The following is a 15,871-nucleotide window of genomic DNA, read 5'->3' as shown; positions in this document are numbered from 1 at the left end:
TAGTAAACACTTTTCAAGTTTGATTTGATTTTATGAAGTGTTTAATTAGATAATTAAGTTTAGGGGTTATGTTTAGGGTGTGGACGATTTATATTTCAGTGGTCTGAAGAATAATTTTACCCAGACGACTTATATTTCAATCGTCCAAATATTCCCGCCTAAAATTAAAAAAAAAATTATTTTTCCGCTTAAATAATTTAAACCAGACGACTTAGAAGTCTTCTATTTTAGTTTTCCGCTAAAAATATTTTAGTTTCCCGCTAAAAATATTAAAGTCTTCTTGGTGACTTACAAGTACGTCGTCTAGGAAGTCGTCTGAATCAAAAATATTTAACCTAATTGAATTTTTTGTCTCTCTATATAAAGAAAAAATTACACATTCTCTTTCATTCTCTCAAATGGCTGAAACAAAAATGTAATATTCATCATTCTAAAACTTTTCAACCTCTCTATAATCTCTTTGAACTTATAAACACTAAGCTTTATATCAATTTATTGTTTTTGTCTCATGTCTTTCTCACTAATTTATCTTGTTTTTGTATGTTTTTAATCAGATGGTTCTCATCTTCCACTCGTTTAAAGGTAGATCTATCAATTTTAGATATGTATTTTTGTGTGTTCTATAATGGTAGATTTATCTAATCTTCCACTAATTTTCTCTGTTTTAAGTCATTTGAACGTTTTTGGATATGCAGGTTTTTCATATCTGGATTTGGATATGCAGGTTTTTCAGATCTTGAAGACGTCTGGGACGACTTACATGTTAGTCGTCTAAAATATAATGCGCTAGATGCCTTCCAGGAGATCGTCTGGACTTCCTGGAAGTCGTCTCACAGAGTCTTCTCCCATGTCTCTCCCTTTCATAACAGATCTGAGCGTTTTGGTAAGTTTTTATGTCTGATTTTTCTTCATTTGGTAACTTTTTGTTGTATAAAGGTCTTACTTTTTTTTCCAAACTAAAACTCTTCAAACCCAGTCTAATCTCTTTGACTTCAAAACACCAAATTTTATATGATTTTTTTCAATTTTGTCTCATGTCTTTCTCATTAATCTATCAGTTTTTGCACGTTTTTAATCAGATGGCTCTCATCTTTCACTCATTTAAAGGTAGATCTATTAATTTTAAATATGTATTTTTGTGTGTTCTAGAAAGATAGATTTATCTAATCTTCCACTCATTTTCTCTGTTTTTAAGCCATTTGAACGTTTTTTGATATGCAGGTTTTTCAGATCTGGATTTGATATGCAGATTTTTCAGATCTGGAAGACTTCTGGGACGACTTAGGCCTGGGCATTTTAACCTGGACCCGAAGACCCGAACCGGAACCGACCCAAAAATACCCGACCCAGAACCGGACCGAAAATTTACAAGTACCTTTTGGGTCTAAATTTTTTTTACCCGAAAGAACCGGAACCGAAAAGGAACCAACCCGAATAGATCTAGACCCGAAAAGAACCGACCCGAATAGACCCGACCCGATAAGAACCGATTTGTACCCGACTTAAAAACATGTATATCTAAAACTATAATGTTTTTGTGTTCTATTTTATATATATTATTTTATGATTTAGTTGAAATATCTTTTGTTAACAACATTTGTTATTATTTTTGTAACATTTTTAAAGTAATATAAAGCTTTAAAATGTAAAATTTAGAGTTCTAAAATGTTTTATTTTAATTATTAATAGTTTCATTTAAGTTTTTTTGTAAAATTTTAGATATATATGACAAATATTCAACTAAAGTTGATGAAATTGGGTATATCATGTCCTTTTCAGATCCTAAATACCCGAACCCGACCCGGACCCGATATGAACCCGAACAATTACGGGTATTTTATGGGTATTTTAATTATAGATCCGAACCGATCCGGACCCGAGAAGAACCAACCCAAACCCGAACCGAAAATTTCTAAGTACCTATTGGGTCTAAATATTTAGGACCCGAAAAGACTCGGACCCGAAAGGAACCGGCCTGAACCTGGCCCGAAGACCCGAACGCCCAGGCCTAGGACGACTTACTTGTTAGTCGTCTAAAATACAATGCGTTAGACCACTTCCAGGAAGTCTTCCAAACGACTTCCAGGAAGTCTTCTAGACAACTTCCAGGAAGTCTTCCAGACGACTTTCAGGAAGTCTTCTTCCATATCAAGTGGAGTCCAAGCTTGTCTTTGTAGATGAATGATCTATAATAGTTTTGTTTGTGGTATGTTTTGTGAATTGCATGTCTACTCTTTTATTTGTGATTTTTTTGTAAAATGAGTAGTAATATTTCCCAAGATGTAATATATGTGCTAACAATGTGTTTACACATTTACAAATCAATGAAAAAATATATTTCAATAGTCTTTTCTTATCTTTGTATCTCCCATATGCAATAATAATCTCCAATGGCCTTCTTCTCATCTTAATAAACAAGAATGTTGGTAGCCTCATATTGATATAACATTTTAAGAAGCATTTTAACCCTTCTTCCAACTCATAACAATAATTATTATTGGTGTCTATAACAATAATACTTAAGAGATGGAAACAAACAATAGTAATTAGTCAAAGCATATCACATTTTTTACAAGTTTGTGTTGAAAAACTTAGTCAAATTTAGTAAAACTTGGTTACCCAAAACGTTTTAGTCCTATGTTTCACACTTGCTCTGACCTTCTATTGACAACCACTAACACGACATGTTGCCACAAAGAGAGTTTTCGTTGACTTGTATATTCCAACATCCATCTTTCAACAACAATTCTCCATACACTGCATGTAACTGACGCATCTTCTAAAAAGGTCAAAATAAAACACATTAGCAAACATAGAACAAAGAAAACGAAAGTTTACTAAAGATCGACGATGACGACTTTAATCTAAGTCATCCTGACGACTAAAATATAAGTTGTCTGGTCAACGCATAAGTTATTTTTGCAATTGACTTTGAAATTTGTTATCTGAGACAACTGAAAAATAAGTCTTCTACTTTTGTTTGGTTAAAAAAAACTCCAAAAAGCTAGAAGACTTACATTTCAGTCGTCATAGGTTAGTTTTGCATTAGACTGGATTATTTCAGAAGTTTGACTTTTCTGGACGACTTACATTTCAGTCGTCTAGTGAAAAATTGAAATATCAATATTTTATTATAACACGAAGACTTACAATTAAGTCGTCATAGGTTAGTTTTTCAATTGAAAAAAAAAGCTTTAATATTAAATTATATATAGACGACTTACAATTCAGTCATCCGTCTGACGACTTACATGTAAGTCGTCCAGGATTTACGAGGTTTGACCAGAATGTCGGAATAAAATTCTTGACGGCTTACATGTAAGTTGTAGGGCGGACGACTGAATTGTAAGTTGTTTGGGTATAATTAAATATTGAAGTTTTTTTTCAATGGCAAAACTAACCTACGAGTCGTCGGATTTTAATAAAATATTGATATTTCAATTTTCCACCAGACGAGTGAAAAATAAATCGTCCAGAAAAGTCAAAATTCCGACAAAATCTAGTCAAATGCAAAACTAACCTATGACGAATTACATGTAAGTCGTCTAGGTTCTTTGGAGATTTTTTTGTAACCAAACAAAAGCAGACGACTTATCTTTCAGTCGTCTCAGAAAACAGATTTCAAAGTCAATTGCAAAAATAACCTCTGCATTGACCAGACGACTTACAGGTAAGTCGTCTACAGCCAGACGACTTACCTGGGAAGTCGTCTGGACGAACAGATCTGGAAAAAAACTCGATTTCATACCTTAAATTGGTGAGATAACTTCCTTAGCACACATAAGCTTCTCCAATCACACATAATCTCAAACAAAAGTGACCCACCCAAAATCGTTAGCTTCTATGACTCTATGAACCATAAAAAATGTGGAATCAAAATCTTGGGTTTTTTTAGCTGGACGTGGAGAGAAAGTGAGAAAGATGTTGTGTTTAGTTTATAAGAATGGAGAAAGAAGAAGGGTAAATCGATTTTGAGAGCATTAAGAGCTTCAAATTGGTTGTTCATGGTGGTTGGGGTATTGATGACAATGACAATCATGTAATTACTTGAAGATGATGAGGGTGAAAGAGTAAAAATGTCATTTTCGAAAAGAAAAAAAAAAGAATTTGATAGCATTTTCGTGAATTATATGAACTTGCGAGGTGAATAGGGCAAAACTAATTTCCAAAAAAAGAGGTTAGTTTTGTGTTTGAATTTGAGTTCTAGGTCAATTTTGCAAAAAGCCCTAGTAAAAATAGAAAGGGATTTATTTTGACTGATTTATGCAGAACAGGTTGCCAGCTACCTTAAATTAGCATGCATTGTTTCATTTGAGTTTCCCTTTGCTACTTTTCACTAGAACATTAAGACTACTTTTCTTACTCTTTAGCTGATTCTTTATGACCATATGTATGTTTTTTTTTTTTGCTAAAAGGTAAATATCATTACGAAAATGAACGTTTGAGGTTTACAAAGTTTAAAACTGTAAGACCTCTATGATTGATTACACGGCAAAAAAGTTTAAAAAACATGTAATCAAAAGACAATTGACCTGAAGCTGTTCTGCCTTGGAGCAAAGAGGACAACGAGGATCGATACAACACTTGAAGAGTCGGGAGAAAGAGCACAAACGAGATAGGCATATGGAGAGACCCAATAACCGGAGATTGAGGCACACGACGCTAGCACGAAGTTGTTTCATACAATTTCCTGAACCAATAGTTTCCTCTGAGACACAGAGACAAGCCCGCTCAAGGACCGCCCTCTAAGTTCGGGCTGGGCAAGAACTGATCCTAAATTCCAGCATAGACAGGACAAAACGAAACCACAGATGCTTAATAGCGCTCAACAAACCCAACCGAACTCGTCCTCTAAGTCGGTTAAGGGAAAGGGGCAGCATCACCACCTCCTGGGTCTTACTCCCTCCTCGAGCTGCAAGGTGTGACCCCAATATTTAAGAGACCAAGAGACGCCACTACCATATTCGTTTAAGCGCACAAATCATACCCATTCTCACAAGCAACGCCAATCAATATCAAAGGGGGAACGAAGAGCTAACTAGAGCATCGACTCAATAGCAAGAACGCTTAATCTCGACCCGTAAGGAGAAAATCTAATATTTATGTTTGATCTCTCTAATTCAATGCACAATACATACAAATCAATTCTCTCAAATAGTCCATTTTAAGTTTTTGTCATAAAAATAGCCTTCAAAAAATAAAATAATCAAAATAGCTTTTTAATTTATTTTGAAATACTATTTATTTTTTATTTTAAAATTTTGAACTCATCTCCAATACTCAAACCCTTAAAAACTCTAAGTTTTAGATTTAGTTAACCCTAAGGGTATAAATGCATATTTACCTTTCAATAAAACTTTTTTGGTCATTTTCATACTTTGATGTCTATTTTTGTGAAAATAAACAAAAAGGGGCTATCTATCTAAGGGAATTTCTTATACATATATTTATCATAAATTTCAGATAATCATATGGACGAGAGCTACGTTCACTGATGGAGACAATTTCTAAAATTTGTAGAAACTAGCTAGCCACATACGTTAAACATTGTTTCTTAAAACTAGAATGATTATCATAATGTACAATGGGATACGATCTATCAGCATAATAAAGTTGATAAGAGAGAACAGGCAAATTAAACATTTTATGAAGTTTTGAATTATTATTATAACCACTTTTACTTTAATTGTCTCAAGCTGCTTGGCTCATGTTGTTGAAGCAACCTCTTTTTCTCTTTGGTTGTTATTGCTGAAGATTCTAAAGTTGCCATGCAAGAACGTTATTAAAAAAAAAACTCTTTTTTTGCTGACTGATGATTATTTGATCTTTGTGAAATTTCCTCTAACCTTTATGCTCCTATCTTCTCTTCTCTCTTTTGGTTAGGTATTAATCTCTTCATCTCTACGTAACTGTCGAAATCTCCTTCCCAGAAAGGGAAGAAAACGGACTCTCTGGTAGATTCAAGACTTGGTTGTCCATAGGTTCACAATGGATTCTCCTGAAAAAAAAAAAAACGTCAAATAATACAAGTCTTAAATCTGTGTTCGTTAAGATCATTTTTTGTTGCGTACCGATCAGTGTCTTTGTAGTTAGTGGATATGTTCAGGACGTTGTCTTCGGTGTTCAAATACTCCAGCAGATAGCTCAACCGTCCTGCTTGTTCCTCTAGCTCCGCTACAAATTATGAACATCAAGCAATTGATTGTGTATTATTTTATATATTCAGTTAGTGTTACCTATATAATTACCATCTGCAGTTAGTTTAAAGTCATCGGAGAAGCCGAGATAGGAGTAATTAGTAGGCAAGGACTTTGAAACCGATTGCTCATGTTCCTCAAGAAACTGCTTTCTCATTAGTCTTGAGCTCTCACTTACACGCGCTGGCACTTAAATGACCACAGAAAAAAAAAGTTAAATGAAACCGTAAAACCCAAGAGTGTTGTATATATATAATAAACTGATTTTGATAATTACTAACATGTGTTCATCTCCATGTCTCTGTCGATGTATTGGGAGCCATACCGCATCCCGTGAAGAGGCTTGTTATTGTCAAGATATCGACTAGAGCGTGATTTTTCCCGGTAAGGCTTGACGAGAACACGAGCCCCACAGATGAAATGAGGATTGCCTTTAGCAAGAATGTGTTTGACGGTTTCGGTGTAAACAAATGTTACGAATCCAAACATTCTCTTCTGTTGACAAGGAATCCTCACATCTTCCACGAGTCCAAACTTGGAGAAGTAGTTTGAGACATCATGCTCGGTGAAACTACTCTCTGCTGGGAATGTCAGGTAAATCTGTTTGGAACCAGCAAGGATCGCTCCGTGTTCGTTTCTCTCTTCCAAGTATTCCACAAACTTTGGTACATCTTCTGCTAATATAACCGAGTGCTGCCCATGAGGCCTGAAAATTCAAACATCATTTGTAAAGTAAATTAACACTGAAACAAAACTTTAGATAGACTGGACGACTCGCAATGTGACAAGCCGTGCGGTCCGAATTCGGTCTCTGTTGTCCCCGTATTTCTTAATAGATAACAATTTTATTTTTTTTAATTACATGTATTTTATATTAAAACAAAAAAGGGTCTAATTTTTTTTTATATAAAATTATTTTTAATTTTTCACAGTTTTATTTTAAAAATATTTCTAATATTTTGAGAAAAAACAAATATCTGTCAGAACTTTTTTTTTAAAAAATATTAATTTGAAAAATTAAATTTGTTTTTGTCGGAAGGCTCATGGCATTATTGAGCCGGCCCTGACAACTAGCCATGTAACAAACTAACCTGTCGATGAGACGGATGGTGTTCTTCAAGCGAGCAAGAAGCTTGGTGAGGCTATAGCCAGCTTTGCCATGTCTTTGTGACTCTGTGAGATATCCTTCAGCTTGAAGGGTCCTACCGTATTTTTCGAAGTACATCATTGGCAACGAAGCTATGGAAATTGGAGCGCCTCTTCTTGATTTCAGCAGTTCGATGATCTCTCCTTCAAGCTTCTCTAGTGATCCAGGAGAAACAACGTGCTCTTCATCACTTACGTTGTTTGGATTAAACATCTGAGAGAAACTCTCTCTCTCCGGTATGATCTGCCCGTGGAAGTAGCGGCAATTGTTGCCGTGCTTGCAGTGCCCTTTGCTGAAGTAGTGACATATTTTCACCGGGAACTCGGGTAAACTCGGTGATCTCCTGCTCGTTCTCAAAGGCAGACATTGGTGATCCCGAGAGAAGAAGCCACTAGAGAACTCAGGGCTCGTCATTGAATCGTCAAAGTTCAAGAACTGGAGTGAATCAACCTCAGTTGAATTCTCCCAAACACCGGTTCTCAAAGGAGGAGAAACCGATGCCGAGTGAGGCTGGATTGATGAACCGGCGAAGGTTCCGAAACTATTACGAATAGGGAGGTGATCAGAAGGAGGGCTGTGGTAACGAGGATCTTTAGCTAGTTCGCATTTAACGAAGTTGATCATGGAACGCATCACAGAATCAGGGCAGAAGGCGAGACGGATCATGTCCCGGTCGCCATGTTCTTGCATCAACAAGAGATAACCAATGATTTTCGAAGCATTTTCTGGTTCGAGTTGTTGGATTCTGTTGTGCACAACGTTCATTGATTCTGTGAAATTCATCTCTAATAATAACGTCTTATCTCAAAAGTCCTCTGCAAAAAAGAAAAATCACTCAAATTGTTATCTACACTATTATTCCACAAGTTAGTAGTCAAACACTTTATACGGATGAATCAAATGTAACAAAACAACAAGTTGAGAACAAAAAGATCGTAGAAGCGTGAGACTCACTCAAGAACGCACATTGTACGAAATTGGAATTTACATTTTAAGTCAAACAAAGAAAATATACAAAGATATGGATAAGAATAGCAACGAATTAGATCTGAGTCATGCTTATACAATCAAAACAATATTAGACCCCAACATTTTAACCAGTCGTTGGTAAATATATAACAGTGATTCAAAAAGCAGGAAAATGGATTACCTTAAAGAAATAAGGAGAAGTCTTCTTTTCTTAAGACAAATGATGAAGAACAAATCAAAAGACTTAGATATATGTGTAACCTTTTAATGGATCTGTTCGTGAATTTCCTCCATGTTCATAGACTCATATACTTTCATCGTTTCTCATGGACAAGTTTCTGGTAAAACATTGTGTCAGATAATAAATATGTTTAATACAATCCAAACAGAGGTAACGATCTTTGTTCATATGAGAAAAAAACAGTAATATATTGAAAAACTGGACATAAATTAATAATAATTACCAATGCTGATGACAATTGTGGCCAGTGCCGGCGCTGGGACAAACCTGGATTTAAAAAAAAAAATGAAATATGATTTGGTCTCTGTTGAAGGAAACTGAAAGGCTCAAGACCGTGAGAACCACCAACGAAAGAACACTTTTAAAAACAAAGGTAAACAGAAAAGGAAATAGAGAACGTAGAAGACAACAAATGGGAGATCGTGCAATTTTTTAATTTATCATTTTAATCTTTGCAGACTTACAGTAACTGTAAAACAGATAAGATCTCTCAGAGACTCTTGGATTGTTAGAGAGAATAAACGATAAGTCCTAGGTACAACTTAATTTGTTTTTTTTCTCTAATAAACAAATTCTTGTTGCGAGTTGTTTTTTAAATAAAGAAAAAAAACTTTTTGAATTTTTCTTCGTTTGACAACTAGTTCCATTCCATATCGTTACAGCAAATATCGGAACTCAGTTGGAAGAATATTTAAGTTGGGGATTTTAAAACTTTTTAATTACGTGATATAACTATTCAAAAATAAAGTAACGTTATACCCGGCTTACGCTCATGTTCATTATTTAAAATTATTTGCTAGTTTAGTTTGACAAAATTGATATCATGATAATATTAGGATTTTTTATATTTAAAAATAATTTTATATTTTATATAATATGAAAATTATTATAACTACATTGTTTATTTTTGGTCATACATAGTCCTCCGTTCTTAAAAGATAGATTTTTTAGAATTTTCACATATATTAAGAAAACACACTAAACTATCATGTATCGTTTTCTGTAATTTTCAATTTTCAATAACTTTTAACCGATAGTAATTCAATAAAGACAATTAATTTTCTTGAAATTTACATTTTTTTCATAGAAAACACAAAAATACATCATTCTTAAACAAATGTTTTTTCTAGAAAGTCTATCATTAAGGAACGGAGGGAGTATAGTTCAAGTGATCGCTAACTTAAACATAATTTATATTAAATAAAATTTGGAATAGTTTATTACATTTTTTGTTATATACAATTCAATTTTTATTCATCAGTTTCTCTTTGTGAAACTAATAAAATCTAATATAGTTGTTGGACGAAATCTGACATCATCACAAGATCCTAAGGAGATGAGCCGCAAAATAGTAGGTCTAGTTACGAATTTTTGGGATAGCAAAATATTGAGGGAATGAAGAGATGAAGTAGAACACGAGGTAGATGAAGGCACAAGAATCGGTCTCGCACAATTGGGTCCCGGATTTGGCAGAAACATGTAGAAGGAAGGCGAGAGGATATGACGTTCATCAACACACACACACGCACATTAGACATTGGGATCGCACATAAAGTGTCATAAACATTCATCGACCTCTCTTTCTCTTGCTTACATTATTGTTTACATTTATTGATCTTGTAATTCGATAATATCTATATTAATTCATTTTTAATTTATATTTAATTATATCGGTGTTGTTCTTTTGAGTTTGTACCCTAGTTATTTCTATCCTTTATTTACAAAAATATGCACTTTCAAATATTTAGCGTGGAATTCAAAATCCACATCTTGGACCTGTTTGTGAGGAAGAAAACAAATAATTAAGATCCTAAGAAACTGATCTAAGCCTCGTAAGCACAAAAATATATGCATCTCATATGACTTTCAGCATTCCAGAAAATGAGCAAGCTCACCGTGATGCTATCAATCTTACGAGAAGATTAAGAAAAACAAAACTTTGTTGGCTCGAATAAAACGTATCTGACACATATCAAAAATAATATGGCAAATCTCCAAAATAGCACATTTCTAAGTTTATATCACAAAAATAGCACTCAAAAACTAAAATGACCAAAATAGCACCTTTCTAAGTTTATCCTTTGAAAATTTTAATTTTTTTATTTTTCAAAATTTGAAATCTTATCCCCAAAACCTCATTTCTCAACTCTAAACCCTAAACCCTAAACTCTAAACCCTAAACCTTAAACCCTAAACCCTAAATCCTAAACTCCACCTTTTAACTCTAAACCCTAAATTTGTGACTTTTGATAAAACATTAAGTGCTATTTTTGTGACTTTTGACCTTGAGTGCTAGTTTGAGAACAAAAACTTGATTTAGTGCTATTTTTGTCTTTTTCTCTATCGAAATCACAAACCAACCCGTATTACAAAATTACCATCCATGAGTACGAGATCGCTGATCTTTGCAACTGATTACGTATTAGATGTTTTTTACTTGAGGATACCAATATCGATTTCGACAAAATTAAATCAACAGAGTTGAAACAATATATTTATAAAAATTTGCCAAAGATGTTGAAACAATATATTTATAAATCAATAGAGTTGAAACAATATATTTATAAATCAACATCTCCTAAAACAATATATCAGGCAAAAGATGTTGACGTAAAGTAGCTGGTATTGAACGGGAACGTATCAGAAGTTTACGATCTGAAGAAGCAGCCATGCTCAGCAGCTATAGTGTTGTAGCCCTAAAATCCGTGGTTCAACCAGGGTCTCACCAAACCTTTCAAACCGGCCACGTAAGAGATACCAGCAACAGACGTTCAGTCCAATGAGCCTATCTCGACAACCAGAAAGAGTTTGTCTATGAAACAAAATTTTCCTTTTACAAGTCAGAGGTTTCTCAGCCTGTCCATCTGCGAGTACCCGACTTTAGAAAGAGATTCAAGCCAAAGGAAGGAGCGGCCTGAACCAAAGCCTATCATAGGATTCCGGAGGGATCTCTCATCTTTCCAACAAGCCCAATTTGAGGAGAAATGGACACGGAAATCAGAAGTTATGATCCATTCTCTAGAACCGGCCAAACCAGTTTTACACTCGCCTCAATTGGAAGCTAACCGGTTCAATCAGCTTCAAACCATACATTGGCGACCAGGAGATCATTTCAACCAATCATGAAACATCATACACGGCCAAGAGGAGTTCTACAATTTCATACCGTGCACCAGCCAACATAGGATCAGGAGGATCCCCATTAACACCAACTTGCCTTATTTGGAGATTCTTGCCATCCAGCTCCAACAGCTCTTTTTCCATCATATTAGGCACGACCTCAGCACATTTCAAGCAGTCAAGAAGGTTCCCAAGAAGCTTAGTTATCCCCTAAAACCGTCCAGGTTCAAGAAAGATCAGATTCTTTACTTGGAGCCAAAATCCTACAAAAGGCTCCAACGGCTAGTTTTCGATTTCTTTCTTAGTTTTGATTTGTTTCCTTTTCTAATTGTTTTAGAACGTTAGGACCTTTGTCTCTGATCATTATATAAGCTCCTAGACGTCCATTGTAAAGAACATCCCTCAATCATCTAAGAATTTATAAAAGTTATTCAGTTTTTATCAAAGAGTGTTCTTTGCATAAAATATCGGTCTTTAGGATTCAAAGAGTGATTCTTTGTTGTTCTATTGATTTCGTGAGTCTAGTTTGTTTGTGAAAATCAAACAAGCTCAGTACACAGATTGAGAGAGTCAATCACATCATTCCATCTCACCATCAGATTGAGAGATTCAATCAAACCTTCATCTGCAAATCCACTTCAATCCATTATTTGATCAAGCTGAGAGTGATATACATCCAGCAGCTTGATTCCACCTTATCTATCATTTTTCTTTCATTTCATTATTCTTATTATTGTTATTATCATCATCATCATCTCATTCGTTTTGCATTTGTTTCAGGTTTACAACTTGATTTCAATCATATCGCCCACCCGATCATCTATTTGGTCGATCTATCCAAACCTCAGGCCATCCATCCTACCAGCCTGAATCTGTGCCTACGACATATAGCTGGTAGAAAATCTCTCTTGGGTCCTTCTTTAACTTGATATGTGTTCTTGCCCGTAGCTTATCCCATTATGTGAAGAATATAAGTAGATCTATGGGGCCAAAGATAAGACCATCCATTGCCACTTTGGCTGCCACTGTGCCACAAAGCGTGTTGACTTTGGTAATATCGAAGCTTCAGTTTTATAAATTTATCAAGGCCTCCGTACCTGCGATACCGCAAGTATAACAGTTTTGCTGGATTAGGTGAGATGCAAACATGAGCATTTATAGCTAAATGATTATGAAAGAAGCAGGAAAGAAACCAGAAGTGACCAACATTACCAGCAAAACCAAGTCCAAACATGCTTGTGATAGCTACTCGCTTCCAGTTGAGCTTGAAATCTCCATCTTTATTTGTGTCCTGTTATATGTAAACATAGATTAGCAATATAGTAACAGATCTATTCATCCGGCAACCTATATATATGTCAATACTTTAGCCACAAAATCAGAGCAATATATAACAACCGTAAATATATTTTTTTCCCTACCAACCTATATCCATAGACCTTAGATACAAATAGGAATAGAAGGTTGTGGCCGAAACTATTATTAAAATATTTTAGAAATATCTTACCAAATCCTACCAATGTCTCCTTCCTTTTAAATCTCCATCAAAATCCTTGAATTCAACAAAACCCTCCATCAAAATCATATAATTCAACAAAACCCTCTAAATCTTAAAATCTTGAAAACTTTCTCAAACCCCAAATTCAATAAGCCCCCCTAATTGATTTTAGTGGTCAGAATTAATTTGGAACTATATTAGTAATTATCTTTTTCGACAAAATCATACATTATATATAGTTTGTGAGTTTCACGATTGTAGTCTCAAGAATCACAATATAAAGAATTTTCTCTCTTATTAGTGTTAAGGAAAATCCTCTCAAAACCTTAAGCTATCTCTCACACAATCACAAAACTCTTAAGTGATGCAACATGCTTTGCAACTCCTTATATAGAACTAGATAACTCCTAATCCTATTATTAATAGTAACTTTAGATATATCCTAATCCCTTTAATAAACCCAAACTCAATAGGATTAGGATAACTTGCACCTTAAGTTATTTCAAGCTTATCCAACATTCTCCCCCTTAAGTTTGAAATCATTTCTCAATAACTCTTCAATGCCAATCAAACTTCTCATCTCTGAAAATCGAATCCTTGCAAGAGCCTTGGTCAGAATGTCGGCTCTTTGCTCGCTCCCTGCTACATGTTGAACCTCGATCAATCCTCTATCAATACACTCTCGTATGAAGTGATACCGTCTATGAATGTGCTTACTTCGCCCATGAAACATTGGATTCTTTGTGAGAGCTATAGCCGATTTGTTCTCAATGCGAATCATCACCCTCTCACTCGATTCTCCAACTATCTCACCAAGAAGTTCTTGTAACCAAATAGCTTGCTTGGCTGCCTCCGTTTCTGCCATGAACTCCGCTTCACGAGACAATAGCGCCACAGTTTCCTGTTTTTGAGAACACCAAGTAATAGGTGAATCTCTGAAGTAGAAAACATGTCCAGTTGTGCTTCTCCCATCATCCTCATCAACATTGTGACTTGCATCACTGTATCCGACGAGTTTGGAATCAGTTCCCTTCCGAAACACGAGTCCACTGCAAAGAGTTCCCTTTAAATAACGTAACACTTGTTTCATAGCGGCAGCATGCGACGTCTTTGGTTCAGCCATGTATCTGCTCATCACTCCAACCGAATAGGAGAGGTCGGGTCGAGTGTGAAGAAGGTATCTAAGACTACCAATAACTCTTCGGTATTCTCTCTCATCTACGCCTTTCTCTCCTTGAGCTTTGGAGAGCTTTAAACTCGGATCCATTGGTACATGAACCATATTACAGTCATGTATCTTTGTTTCCTCTAATATCCTTTTAGCATATCTCTCTTGCTTCAATGTTATCCCTCCATCATGTTGATCAACTTCAATACCTAGGTAATACGTAAGTTTACCTAAATCACTCATCTCAAAGCGCGCAGACATTCCTCTCTTGAAGTCGTCAATCATCTCTCGGTTTGTTCCGGTCACAAGCAGGTCATCAACGTACACGGATACAAGAAGAACATCTCTGTTTTGCTCTTAACGTCGATACAACGCAGGTTCCTTGTCACACTTAACGAATTTCAACTCTCCTAGCACTTTGTTTAACTTCTCGTTCCATGCCCTTGGAGCTTGTCGCAATCCATAAAGAGCTTTATTTAGTTTGTATACCTTGCTTTCCTCTCCTTTTGCTACAAATCCCTCAGGTTGGGACACATATACCTCTTCCTTCAAGTCACCATGGAGGAACGCAGTCTTGACGTCTAGATGGTGTACTTCCCAGCCTCTTGCCGCCGCCAAAGACAATATGAATCGAACCGTTTCAATGCGTGCCACAGGCGCGAAGACTTCATCAAAGTCAATTCCATGTCGTTGAATATAACCCATTGCTACTAGTCTGTCTTTGTATTTGTTTATGCTTCCATCGGAGTTGCGTTTGACTTTGAAGATCCATTTTAAGCCGATTGCTTTAGCTCCTGCAGGCAACTCAACCAGATTCCATGTCTTGTTCTTAATTATAGACTTTATCTCATCGTCGCAGGCGTCTCTCCAAACTTTCTTCTCTTTAGCTTCTTCAAAATCCCACGGTTCATCATTTATATTCAGCAACAGGCGCTCTCCTTCTACCTTTGCGAGTAAGATATAGTCATCTAGATAGCTTGGTTTCCTTGTCTCTCTTTGAGACCTCCTCAAACCCGCGTCCTCAGCTACGCTCTCTTCTTCTTCTTGGTTCTCAAGGTCGTGATCAGGCGCTGTTGTATCTTCTTCCTCGTTTTCTTGCTTAATATCAACTTCTCCCTCACCGATGCCATGATTTCCATATTCCTCAATCTCAACACTGAATGTTCCTGTATCTTCTTTATCACTGCTTTTCCAATCCCATCTCTTGTTTTCATCAAATATTACATCTCTGCTGACTGCTACCTTTCTATTTATTGGATCAAGTAGCCGGTAGGCTTTTGATCCAGGTTCCGTGCCGAGGTGTACCAACATCCGTGATCTATCATCTAGTTTCCGAAGGTGAGGGGTATCGACCTTTGTATGAGCGATGCATCCAAATATACGAACATGCTCGATGTTCGGTTTTCTTCCTTTGTATGCCTCGTACGGCGTTTGTAGCATGAGTACACGAGTCACCACTCGATTGATAATATATGTGGCATGTCTTATTGCTTCACCCCATAGATAGTTGGGTAGATCCATATGCTTCAAG

General features: G+C 35.8%; 1 protein-coding gene across 3 annotated transcripts; it reads right to left on the bottom strand.

Moving 5' to 3' along the window:
• Nucleotides 1–5,081: 5,081 nt before the first annotated feature.
• LOC106426726 (zinc finger CCCH domain-containing protein 18-like) lies at nt 5,082–10,598 on the bottom strand. Of its 3 annotated transcripts, XR_002657088.2 has the most exons (9): nt 9,019–10,598; nt 8,778–8,821; nt 8,575–8,651; nt 7,289–8,159; nt 6,479–6,903; nt 6,237–6,386; nt 6,072–6,174; nt 5,847–5,998; nt 5,082–5,757 (listed from the first exon to the last, which is right to left on the bottom strand). XR_002657088.2 is itself a non-coding variant. In XM_022699692.2 (8 exons), exons 4-8 carry the CDS (start codon nt 8,125–8,127, stop codon nt 5,902–5,904), a joined length of 1,614 nt encoding a protein of 537 aa, XP_022555413.2. In that variant the 5' UTR covers nt 8,128–8,159; nt 8,575–8,651; nt 8,778–8,821; nt 9,019–10,520; the 3' UTR covers nt 5,082–5,901. The 3 variants fall into 3 exon arrangements, 2 of the variants coding, with proteins under 2 accessions (XP_022555413.2, XP_013722915.2); XM_022699692.2 differs by having other exon boundaries at nt 5,082–5,998; nt 9,019–10,520; XM_013867461.3 differs by having other exon boundaries at nt 5,082–5,998; nt 6,249–6,386; nt 9,019–10,514.
• Between the last annotated feature and the right edge of the window lie 5,273 nt (nt 10,599–15,871).

This window comes from Brassica napus, chromosome C3 (assembly GCF_020379485.1).
Source record: "Brassica napus cultivar Da-Ae chromosome C3, Da-Ae, whole genome shotgun sequence".
NCBI classification, from domain to species: Eukaryota; Viridiplantae; Streptophyta; class Magnoliopsida; order Brassicales; family Brassicaceae; genus Brassica; species Brassica napus.
This window is presented reverse-complemented; position numbering and strand designations above follow the sequence as displayed.

Bases quoted from the DNA above. Each gene is read 5' to 3' on its own strand.
- LOC106426726 (XM_022699692.2), bottom strand. From the start codon at position 8,127: ATGAATTTCACAGAATCAATGAACGTTGTGCACAACAGAATCCAACAA. The intron at 6,387-6,478 runs GTTAGTAATTAT...TGGTCATTTAAG, and splicing joins AGACATGGAGATGAACACAT to TGCCAGCGCGTGTAAGTGAG. The intron at 5,999-6,071 runs GTACGCAACAAA...TTTTTTTTTCAG, and splicing joins AACTACAAAGACACTGATCG to GAGAATCCATTGTGAACCTA.